Source organism: Polypterus senegalus, chromosome 14 (genome assembly GCF_016835505.1).
Source record: "Polypterus senegalus isolate Bchr_013 chromosome 14, ASM1683550v1, whole genome shotgun sequence".
Classification (NCBI taxonomy): Eukaryota; Metazoa; Chordata; class Cladistia; order Polypteriformes; family Polypteridae; genus Polypterus; species Polypterus senegalus.
This window is the reverse complement of record NC_053167.1, coordinates 120,823,770-120,836,733: the sequence shown is the minus strand read 5'-3', so window position 1 is coordinate 120,836,733 and position 12,964 is coordinate 120,823,770. Positions and strand designations below refer to the sequence as shown.

The following is a 12,964-nucleotide window of genomic DNA, read 5'->3' as shown; positions in this document are numbered from 1 at the left end:
TTGAGTACGCTTTCACTTAGGTCAACCAAATTTTGCATACAAGTATTAGGTACAAAACGTACATTTCCAATAACCGGATGTGGTACTTTTTTATTCTTGCAGCTACAGAGTCTAATTTATTCAACTTTACTTTTATAATTGTTCAATATATTAATAATTTGATTTAATTTGTTTTTGATGGTTCTTTAATGTACATAATATAAAAATATAATCATTCTCTTGTTCTTTATCCATCCCCATATCTGAGTATATGAAAAAGTCTAGGGGAGACCACTCCTGGATTTTTAAATCAAAAACTGTTCTATCATGTGAATACTACATAAATTGGTGTTGCTAGGCAACATAACAAGAGGAATGGAGGCGGGGAAATCAGCACATAAAGGGATGAGCCATGCAAGTGGCTTATGCCCAGGCCTGCCTGTTGAAGTAGTGATGATTAAAAACATTCTCAACATACCTTGGTTAGCTGTGTAATTATAACTATCTATCCATTATCCAACCCGCTATATCCTAAATACAGGGTCAAGAGGGGTCTGCTGGAGCCAGTCCCATCCAACAAAGGGTGCAAGGCAGGAAACAAACCCCAGGCAGGGTGCCAGCCCACCTCTGGTGTAATTATAACTAGCCCAGTATACTAAAATAGTGCAATGGTTATTTTATGATTCTGAGTAACTGTATATTCTAGTTTCTCTATTAACTGTCATTTTAAGCATCTTAGTTTTATTCTTTCATCTTTTTCTTTTTTTTATCAGACTGCAGATGTCTTATCAGGATCTCATAAGGACAATTTTTACCAAAACGCACCACTGCACTTGATGAAAAGTGCAACATCAGCTTCCATCCTGGCAGCCACTCAGTGTTTGTGAGTTCTGTAAATGAGGCCTATTTTTTTACTTCTTTCTTTATGCTGCCTTCCTTTTTCATTATTTTTCGCATTAAAATTCATGCATCATTAAAATACTATTCTATGCCTATTTGCATTATGATAATCCACACACTTCCTCTTGAGGCAAATCGATCTTACAGGATTCCATGCTTCAGGGTCCCTGGTGGGTTTTAGCTGGAAAAAATGTTGTGTGAGTTGCCTTTTAAATCACTATCATCACATGGTACTCCATGTCTCTTAAAAGTACCAAACTTCAAAAAGAAAATGCTTGGTCATGGCCACTTTATTGAAAATTCCCATCCAACCTCAGATCATATAAATCATAAGGAGATGTTCACTCCATCCATTATCAGAAATGTTGTTTTCTGTATGTATACTGTAGCAGGGCTACATAAAATGTCAGTTTTGTTTGTTCAGTGTTTATAAGTGTTGTGTTTGTCTGACCTTTTTCTTGTAAAAATTAAATATATACCTGAAGAAGAGTTTCCCCTCTGTATCTACCAGGATGTCACCACTTGCAGCACTTGACCCTTTTGGAAGTGGGGTTCTGGGTTGCATATATTAAAAGACAGGACCACACATTTCAAGAAGAAAGGGTAAACAGACACCTTTATGCAAGGAGACTTACAAAGTAAGCTATAATAAAGGGTGGTGCACGAAAAACCGAACCGTCTCCAACCGGCTGGCTCCAGCTGTTATACAGGCGGGTGCTGTCGTGATCATGGACACTCATTGTCGCAACGGGGTCAGCAGCCCCAACTGTGCATTAGTAAGGAAGATGTGAGCCAGTGGGTACAGATGTGCGCGAAAGAGATCCGGAAGATGTATTCTCTGCAACAGAGGATTGAAATAGTGGAGGCATATGTGTCTATCAGTTCTTTTAAGGAAATGCAGGACATTTTCGCACAGAAGTTTCCTGGTGTAAACCTACCAGCAAAGAGCAGCATTCATGAGTTGGTGAAGAAGTGGCGTAAGACTGGGGCAGTTACAAAACTGAAAAAGAATCGGGCCCTGTTGCTCGTTTCGTGTACGGGCTAAGAAACATACATTGGACTCGAATATGGTTTGCTTTTTCGTGCGCCACCTTGCACATACATACAAAAATGAAGGTACACACATCAATATTGTGTTGATAATTATTATCCAGAATTTGTTTATTTGTTTTGTATACAAAACATAAATAAGATAAAAACAAAAAGATAGAGACAAGACTCAAATCAAAATACCGCTAACTTGCCACGTGTACATGTTACTATCTGCATTATTGAGCAACTGGTAAAGACAGGCACAAGGATCACCTTTTCTGACTATTAAATATCAAACATCATAGTGGGTTTCTCCAGTTTTCTTTCATGATTAACTTCACTTTTTGGTAAAGCTGAACTTTTTTGCACCTCAAGGCAGGGGTGGGTCTGCTGTACAATTAAACTAAGGAAGCTTAATTCATGGCCCCTAATCCGGAGAGGCCCCAGAAGTGTCTTTAGTCCACATTCACTTAAACATTTTAGCTGTCCACTGTATGAGAAGCGGCTTTTAAAAACTAACAATATTAATAATATAGTGCAATTCAGTACAAAATAATTGTTAAAAAAATGAAATGGTTATTAAAGTATGTAGGCTAGCTGTAAATGAGAAAACGTTCAAATTAAGGATGTTTCATTCTAAATATTTTCAATATGAACTAATTATAAATAACTTAAAACACAATAAGGGGCCTTTGTTGCCTTGACAGCTTGTACAGTATATTGTAATCTTTGGAGTTAGCCAATAAAAGGTGTCATTTCGCTTAACTTCTCACAACATTTATAACAAAAATTAAAATTTCTAATAAAATTAGCTAGCCATAATTGAAAAAACTAAAGCATATAACAACAACAACAACAACATTTATTTATATAGCACATTTTCATACAAACAGTAGCTCAAAGTGCTTTACATATTAAAGAATAGAAAAATGAAAGACACAATTATAAAACAAAATAAATCAACATTAACATCGAATAAGAGTAAGGTTCAATGGCCAGGGGGGACAGAAAAAAAAAACTCCAGACGGCTGGAGAAAAAAATAAAATCTGTAGGGATTCCAGACCATGAGACCGCCCAGTCCCCTCTGGGCATATTTCATTGCTTGAGGTCATTATAAAGGACGACTTCTTCTTTACATGAATAATCTTATAAAATCTTAAAATTTTCGAAATATCCAACTATTTCAATAAATACTAATTTTACCTATGTAGAATTAAAATACAGTACAGTAACAATGAAAAGTTAATAAAGATGTCATATTTGGTAGATACAAACAGTGGATGAGTCACGTTAGCATTTTCAGCATGATAGCTCTCGTCAAAGTGATCTCTAGACAAGAATTTTTTTCAATAATGGGTTCATAAAGGATATAATATTTTAATTACCCCTACTCGAAAATAAATGTAATATTAAGAAAAGTAAGGTAAGTAATAAAGTTAAAATAGTGTTAGTTTCTTGTTTATATGAACAGTGGTTACCCAGACTTCATTGCTGGTTGCGAAAGAGCACCCATAACTGTTCAAACTTCAGGGCCTCAAATATTTAGGTCTGCCACATTTTTTCTCCTTAGATTGAGTGCAAATACCCAAGAAAATGAAAATGATAATAAAAGCAACTCTATTCAGGGTTCCGATGAGCTTGAGGTAAGGAGCAAAGCAGTAAGTAGGGAGTGAATACCAAAGAATACCATCAGTATGGTTCATGGGAGAAAAAAGCATGGTAGAAAGAAGTGTATTTCTGGTTCTATTGGGGCAAGACCAACAACTTAAACAGAAATACTTTACTGTAACAGGTAAGCCTAACACACAGACATAGAATTCCTTTTCATTGTCATTACTATGCATTTTCTGCTACTCTTTCAGTGTTACCTACTTGCATTTTTGTGTCCATAAGAATTATATAAGAATGCTTTAAAATCACTTTTCTGAGAGAGAACCCCTACATATGACTGTTTGATTCATCTTGATGCAAGACATCAAGCTTTTTTACTCTATTTTTGCCACACTCGTCCTAAAAAAACGTCCATCTTTTGGCAATTTTCCACCCATATTTTGTGCAGGCCATACTCTAATGCTAAAGATTAAACCAATAGGAGTCTTCTAAAAAAATGATCAGAAGGACTTGCGGCGGTATATGCCACATCAACTGACCCCTGGTGAGTCAAACTCACTCCTTTAAAGAAAACTTCAAAAAAATGGGGATCAGTAATACAGGCACGTGGAGTGTCATTTTATGCTGTTTCGAGGTTGCTGATCACGAGTATATTAAAGTTTTGATATTTGATTTTTCTACAGTTGGCCCTAAAAGCCACACCCAGAAAGTCCATTTGGGTTATCGTTTTAGACTATTTAGTGATTACTAATATAATGTTATTTTTGATTTTTGATCCTTTACCAGGGATCAAGTCCTCTGTGGATCTTTATCAGAGGGTGAAAAATAACAACTTTCAATTTTAATTGAACATAGTACTAGTGTGTTGTACCATGTTAGCCATTATGAATGTAGTGAGAAGTCAAGCAAAATGACACCTTTTATTAGCTAACGAGAAAGATTACAATATGCCTGAAGAAGGGGCCCGAGTTGCCTCGAAAGTTTACATATTGTAATCTTTTTAGTTAGTCAATAAAAATGTAATTTTGCTTCACTTCTCACTAATTTCAATCAAGCAAATTTAGACTTTAACATTTAAATTGAAATTAACATTTTAATATTTCAAATATATGACACATCTATTATTTTTTATTATGTCATTCTACCTCATTAAGTAAATCATTAAATTGCTTATGAGCATCACATATCAGGGTGGCTTATGCTAATTCAGACTTTTCGTTTTTGTTAATATACATGTATATTTGACTTTGTTTTTATCGTGGCCTCTTTGGTGAATTTGTGATACAGTAAGAACATTAAGACCTGGTTGTTACAGCCAAGAAAACGAAGGGTGGGAGTACACAGTACGTGTGTGGGGGTTACCCTGGAAGGAAACAAGGCAGCATTAAAGTAGGAGCAGAGCAGCATGGGTATAAAGTTGTTATATTTCTCCAGAACAATAAAAACAAGTAATTCTGCAGTTTCCAGGATTTCCAAAATAGTTCCCCATAGAGAGAGAATGAGTTAGATATTCAGTTAATAATACCTATAGACTGCTAAACTGAACATTAACTTTTCATGTTTGTTTTAGTGCATAGATCTAAATGCACATTTTAATTGATTACACATCTGAATATGTAACAAATAGAAAGTACCTCCCAAAGTGGCCGTCATTAAAAAGTGAGTCCCATATTTCTTGATGAGGTTCTCAGTGATGATCTGAAGGGTCGGTCTGCGTCCCAATAACCTGATATTCCTGATAAATTCAGGTGCAAATGGTAAAGGAGATCCCAAAAAGTCTCGTCTTTCAACAGCCAAATTATTTACCTTCCAGCGGCCAAATTCCCTGCAATTAAAAGAAAAGCGTTTTCACTGATTTGCTTATGAGTTATTTAGCCATATTACATTTTTAAACTATTTTCATTGTTGCAAAAACAAAAAATGTCATCACTTCAAAGAAACAGGACTTTTACTTTCATGAATCATACATCTAAAGCAATATTTTGCAAGTTCATCCATCCATCCATTTTCCAACCCACTATATCCTAACTACAAGGTCACGGGGGTCTGCTGGAGCCAATCCCAGCTACCACAGGGCACAAGGCAATAAACAAACCCGTGCAGGGCGCCAACCTACCGCAGGGCACACACACACTAGGGACAATTCAGGAACTCCAATTCACATAACCTTCATGTCTTTGGACTGTGGGAGGAAACCCATGCAGACACAGGGAGAACATTCAAACTCCATGCAGGGAGGACCAGGGAAGCGAACCCGGGTCTCCTAACTGCGAGGCAGCAGTGCTACCACTGTGCCACCCCTATTTTGCAAATTTTGTGTGTAAAATGCTAATTAGCATTTTAATTAAGGCATATGCAGTAGATACATATACTGTAGACCCTGTGACAGGTCAGATATATACAAAAGCTAAAACATACAGAAGATTAAGGACCACAGAGTCAGAGATAGAAAAAAATCTGTCATCTTCAAAGACACTTCCATACAGTTATTCACATCAGCCCAAGTCAAAAGAACACACTGAACACAGTGAGAATATGGGGAAGGCTGGCTACCGGGGACGGCATTAGTCACATGGGTTTGTACAAGATGAGCAGCACAGACAGAAACTCTTGAGTGTCTGATGTCTGAGCTGTGTAGATGAATAACAAGAAGGAACTCTCCTAGGATAGAAACGGTGTGTTTGACATGTATGCTGTGAGGAAAAATAAACTTTTATGACTGAGATATACTCTTGTTTCTTCCACTCCACATGACACATCATCTAAAGTTAAAGCAGCTGTGAAGTTTGTTTGCTCTTTTCTGCTTTTTTAGTCCATCCTAGAAATTACAGGAAATACAAGTCTTGGCCAAAGGTGAAAAATTCAATCCATAATTCATTTATTCAGCTATCAGCTTCAGACAGCTTGCCCTAATAGTGTGTAACTCACTGAGCAGCATACTCTTTAATGATAGCCTTCAAAAAATGATATATAAAAACATTACTAGTGAAGTATAAAATGCATACGTACTGTATGTAAATTCTCAAAACAGCTTAATGCAGTGAAGGGTCATGAGAATCAGTCTCTATCCATTGAGTGCAAGGTAGGTACCAGGCCAGGACAGGGTACCACAGATTCACAAAATGGGTCAAATTTAGAGTCTCCGTTTAACTTAATTCAATTTTAATTCCATTATTAATTTCATTTTAAGGCTCATGGACTGTGTCTCTGACATAGATGTGAACAACATTGGATCACCACATGGAACAGTCCTGTCTTTTCACTCTGTACACCTCAGACAATAAATATAACACCAGGTCATGCCACTTGCTGCAATTTTCCAGTAATTCTGCACTAATTGTTTTTTTTAAAAGGGTGATGAGACACAGGATAGCAGTCAGATGGAGAATTTAGAGAATTGTCTGCAAGTTAACATCAGAAAAATCATACAAACAAAATTTAACAAATGAGAGAACACCATTCAGTTCATTAAGCCAGTTGGTTTGGCTAACAGCTAAGCTGTCCCAATACCTCATTGTGATTCTTCTCATAGGTTGTTCAAGGTTTCTGCTTCAACTCCATGTCTCAGTAGTTTGTTCCAGAGTCCCACAACTCTTTACATAAAGAAGTGCTTCCTGGCTTAAGTCCTAAATGCACTTCCCCTGAACTTCCAGTGGTGTCCTCCAGTATGTGATTCACCCTTAAGCTGAAATAATGTTGCTGGTTCTACCTTATCAATGCCTTTGATGATTTTGAAGACGTGACTTAGGTCCCCACGCAGACTCGTCAGGTTTAATTCTCTAAGTCTGTCACAGTACTACATGTTTTGAAGTTCTGGGATGAACTTGGTTGTTCTCTGCACAGCTTCAGGTGTTGCCATGTGTTTCATCTTGGTAGAGTAATATATATTGCTCTACTTTCCCCTATTCTATTATTAATATGTAACCTTAGAATGCCTAATCTCACAGACTTACCACTCTTTATACAGTATTATTCTATATAAATTATCCTCACCTTCCCTTCTATATCTATAACCTCAGGCAATTAGATGTAGTAAAAAGACAAACAGGAGTTAAGTTACACATAAAATAATGTATTACTGATAATATTCATTAAAAATAACAAAATGCAAAGTACATTTGAATATTGGCAACCATACAACCTGATTAAATATTGATGTGTAGTTTCAGGTGGCACACAGACTTGTAGTTACTTAAAATGTCTCTAGTTAAGGCATCATTGGTGCTCAGCTTTCAGCCACATGTCTGTTCGATATGTCTGCTGAGCTGTGCTCTTCATTGTGTTGTCTTCATCAGTTCATGGTGTGATGGCCTTCATCAGTTGTTAGCAAGAGAGAGACAGAGTGAGATAAAGCAAGCAAATGTATGGGTTTTCTGTCCAACCCCTACTGCCAATAGGACATCATGGTACTTAAAGGCCTCTGAGACAAGCCAATTCCAAACAGCCATACCTCAGACCAATGAGGGAAATAGTACATCTTAACACCTGCCACCAAACCATATGTTAAGCATCCTGGCTTCCTTGTGGGGAGTTGAAAGACTTTAGCAGAGAACTACTCGCCAAACTGGTTTAAGACACACCCTCTCCCAACTCTGTCGTAAAATTCAAAAAGACCCAGTCGTAAAGGGGGGGTTTAAACCTAAATGCTTCTCACTAAAGTAACACTAAATTACATTGGTTTGACATACAAAACATTTATCAAGTTATATGCAAATTCTTACATCACAACACCATGTCTTTCTTGTATTATGATGACCCAAACTGCACACACTACTCCTTATTTAGAGCAGGTCAGTGTTTGAGCATAACGTCCCATAACTTATATTAAACAGTTTTTATGATATAACCTAACATTTTATTTGCCTTTTTAATTGATTTTGTATGTTGCTTAGTCAAAGAAAATGATGTGTCAACATAAATCATATCTTTTTTTTCTTAGGTGCCGGCCTCTTAGCTGATGTCACATTCCAGTTCAGAAGACATCACTTCTGATTCTGGCCCTTTTGATGACGTCACTTTCTTTACAGGCCTTTAAAGCTTCCATCTTTGTCTGTAATAATCAGTTGTGGTTTGGACTCTTTTCTGTTTGACCATTTTCCTTAGAAACATAGTTTGTGTTCTGCATTCAGCAGAAGTGTGTGAAGAAACACAGCTAGGGCTCTTTAATACCTTTGGCAATATGCCTTTCTAATGCCTCACTGTGCCTGCTCACTTACCTTTAACCAAGGCAGAAGTTTTCTTCCTTTAATTAATTTGGGTGTACAATTGAAGGGGGCTGCTGTTGCTACTGTTGTTATAATATTTCTAGAATTTCTATAAAAGCTAAATTTCCCCCTTCTGAAAAACCCACACTGACAGAGGAAATGTGCCAACTCCACAAAGACAACAAGCAAAATTCTGAGCTATGAGACTGGATTTGTGTATCAGAATTCATAGCAACTTCTTTTGATTTGTCTCTTTATTCATTTTTATATATTTTCTTTTGGGGTTTTTGCTTATTTACAGCTCTCTCCAAGTTTTTTCTCAGCCCAGGATTTCAATTTTTACAATAACAATTTGATTTTGTTTTTCTAACTATGAATATTTATTTTGAAACATCGTCAATGCCATTTTTTTGAGAGTTATTGTTTTTCTCCATTCGTTGCTAGGTAGCTTTGGTGGTTGTTATGGGTGGAGTTGTGGAGGTCTTGACCCCAACATTAAATTAAATAGTCATCAGCAACTTGTTTTTGCTACCTGGACAGCTTTAAAAGTTAAGCCACACAAGTTATATAATTCTTTGTCACGCTATACAGTAATCCCTCGCTATATCGCGCTTCGACTTTCGCGGTTTCACTCTATCGCGGATTTTAAATGTAAGCACATCTAAATATATATCACAGATTTTTCGCTGGTTCGACGCTTTCTGCGGACAATGGGTCTTTTAATTTAGGTTACATGCTTCCTCAGTTTGTTTGCCCTGTTGATTTCATACAAGGGACGCTATTGGTGGATGGCTTAGAAGCTACCCAATCAGAGCATGTATTACATATTAACTAAAACTCCTCAATGCTATAAGATATGCATCCTGCGCGAAGCTTGATTGTTTGCTTGTCTCTGCCTCTCTCTCACCCTCTCTGACATTCTCTACGCCTGACGGAGGGGCTGTTTGCACAGAGGCTGTTTGCTTAAAAGATACTGACGCTCCTCTAAAAAAATGCCGCTTTATTGCGTGCTCGCATATTTAAAAGCACAAAAGCACACGTATTGATTTTTGATTGTTGCTTTAATCTCGCTCTCTCTCTCTGACGCTTCTCTGCGCCTGACGGAGGAGATGTGAGCAGAGGGGCTGTTTGCACAGAGGCTGTTTGCTTAGAAGATACTAACGCTCCTCTAAAAAATGCCGCGGCAAACTTAAAAGCACACGTATTGATTTTTTGATTGTTTGCTTTTCTTTGCAAGCTCTCTCTCCCTCTGAAATTCTCTGCTCCTGAAGAGAAGAAGATCTATTGGCATTCTTTTAATTGTGATAAAGAACTGTCATCTCTGTCTTGTCATGGAGGACAGTTTAAACTTTTGGCTAAAGGGTGTTATTTCATGTCTAGAGGGCTCTAATAATGTTAACAGTGTGGGAGAGTTTATAAGGGCTTAAAATATATAAAAATAACTACACAAACATATGGTTTCTACTTCGTTTTTCGTCTATCGCGGGGGGTTCTGGAACGCAACCCCCGTGATCGAGGAGGGATTACTGTATATTTGTTGTTAATGGTATTGATGCAAATAAATATAATTTTCAAGCAAAAGCTTGAAAGTTAATGTCTTTGTTTCATTTTTACTTGTGACAAGAGAAGCTGGAATGTCCATTCATTATCTAGGTTTGGTCTGTTAAAACAGGGGTTTTTAAACTTTTTAAACTCAGGACCCAAACAAGAAAATTGGTATCATACTGGGACGTAAGAAGAGGATTATGATCATAATAGCGTCACTGCCAAAAGTAGACAAAAAACAATGGTAATTTTCATGCATTCATGTCAAGGAACAGCTTTCCAGCTCATCACAGGTACTGTATGCAATACCCCACCAGTATGACAGGGAGTATTGTCTCTAACAGTTTCATCTTTTTTCTCCTCTGTAGCAGCGAGAAGATACCCATTGAAGGTATTTAATCCCATGTCTTGCTGAAGGGCTCCAGATGTCGGAGTCTCATTTGGACCCGGATTTGGTAAGAGATGGAGCTCCCCATGACTGGCATACTCTCAAGAGCCACCACCTATAAGAAGTCATGAAGACTGCATTATTCATATTTTTGTTTTGTGCCCATGTGCACCTATTTTGGTTTATAAGTTTTTGTAATTATAAGGGGCATCCCAGTCGGCACCGCAACACTTAAATTCATGAACCTGTCTACACCATTTAATAAAAAAACTAAATGCTTTATCTTCCTATTAAGCATATTTCTCACACAAATATCACTAAAAGAGTAAAGTGGAAAGCAAACATATTGTTAATAAAACAATAATTATCATTCAAAATAGGGAAAAGATTCCAGAGGTAGAGTATGTCCAGTTTTTGTAAAACAGAGAAACCAATTTGGAGAGTGAAGTGCGAAAATATGGAGATTTTTGAAATAAGTAATATGAACGATCACGTAACATAGTCACTTGATTAATGGCAAAGATTAAGGAATAAAGTATTCAAAACAAAATTAATCAGTGTAATTTATTTATTTTGTCATAAACAATATTATTTAAAAAAAATGGTTTTGAAAAAAGTTTAACCATTAATAATACATTTTCCAAAAGTTGTTCACAAATAGTTTAACATATCCTGCTTATAATTTAAAAATTCTATTAACTTAGTAAAAAAGCAGTTCAATTATTTCTAAAAAGTATATTAACTATTTAAATTTTATACTGTGAGGTGTGAATCACTGTCATGCAACCCAAAACATGAGGCTAAGTCTCAGTACTTTAGCAAAAACTTTAGCAATTTTATTCAGCTTGAAACGGGAACAGCATGGCTATTTATTGTAGCGGGATCTGCCACATACAGAGACATAGCCAACAGATAGGCCAGGTTACTGACCAAGTAATACTGTTCCCCACATTTATAATGTTCCTTGCATCACCCATCGACAACAGGCACATATTGCGCGGTCACGATCAGCCCATAGTTGCTTCCGTGGCAAGCCGCTGTAGGGCCTCTGGAAGCCTGCAGTTGCCCCAGCAATGGATAAGCAGTCTTCCACAGACACTGCAATCGTGATTTGGGATGTGCTTTGTAATGCCATCCTGTTTTGGGGGAAATACCTCAGTATGCGATGATGAGGTAAATCTTGATGAACAATTTAATGAAATGTCCAGTTTGAAAAGTATAATACTACAGACAAACATTGGGTTGAATGTTTACAGCTTCTCTCAACCTTAGATAGATAGAACTTTATTTGTCAATGGGGGAAAACTGGCATTTTGCAGAGGCCCATTAGATAAATAAAAACACATGCACTACTGTCTGAACACACATCAGAATGACTGAAAATAAGCAAAACTTAAGATTGGCAGTCCTATTCCCAGTGAGGCCAGTATGCAGGTATATTGCTGTTGGTATAAAAGAGTACCAGTTGCGTTTTTTGACACACCTACTGAATAAATTCACTGGCTGAAAGTCATCAGTTTTAGTTTGTTAGAGAGAGGATGTGCAGCATTGTTCATAATGGCAATCAGTTTTGTTTTCGTTTAATCATCATGTTGATTCAGTGGGCCTCTCTTGAAGTGATGTTACCAGCCCAGTACAACACTGGCCATCACAGAATTGTAGAAAAGGTGAAGGACATCACTTCCCACATTAAAGGAACGCAGTGTCCTAAGGAAGAAGAGTCTGCTCTTCCCTTTCTTATACAGTTCCTCTGTGTTATGAGACCAGTTCAACCTGTTATTGATATGGACCCACAAGTTCTTGTAGCAATGCACCAACTATACATCAACTCACTGAACAGTGGTGGGGTGTAAAGCCTCTTGTGTGCGATGAACATCAATAACCAGTTCCTTGTTTTTGCTAATGTTAAAAAAAAGTGTATATTCTTTGGTCCTACAGTGCAGAGTGATCCAACAAACACCTTCTTCACACTACCCATTCATCAAACCACTTTAAAACAGCATGAAAGGAAAGAATTCATCCTTGTGGAAGCGCATTAACCTTCATGTAAAAGATTTTGATTCAATGTATGCCAAAATAAGGCAATCACAATGAAGCACTGACCAGTTGACCATGCTCACTAAAACTGCTTTTAGTAAACCACATATATACCCCTATACACCTCTATTCACTCTCCCACCATAACACCCTGAAAATCATCACTTCTTTGTGCCATTTTTCATTTTTAAATTTCAGACTAGCACCAGAGTCTCCTCACCTCACAAGCTTGTCTGTCATTATCTCCCTTCTCCCCTTTTCGAATAT

At 37.1% G+C, this 12,964-nt stretch overlaps 1 protein-coding gene across 1 annotated transcript in view; it reads right to left on the bottom strand.

Moving 5' to 3' along the window:
- LOC120514865 (BMP/retinoic acid-inducible neural-specific protein 3-like) overlaps window positions 1-12,964 on the bottom strand; it is a 472,658-nt gene that overhangs the window by 184,226 nt on the left and 275,468 nt on the right. Inside the window, exon 3 of the mRNA XM_039735477.1 lies at window positions 5,158-5,348. Coding sequence (XP_039591411.1) covers window positions 5,158-5,348 — 191 coding nt within the window. The remainder of the gene's footprint in view (window positions 1-5,157; window positions 5,349-12,964) is intronic.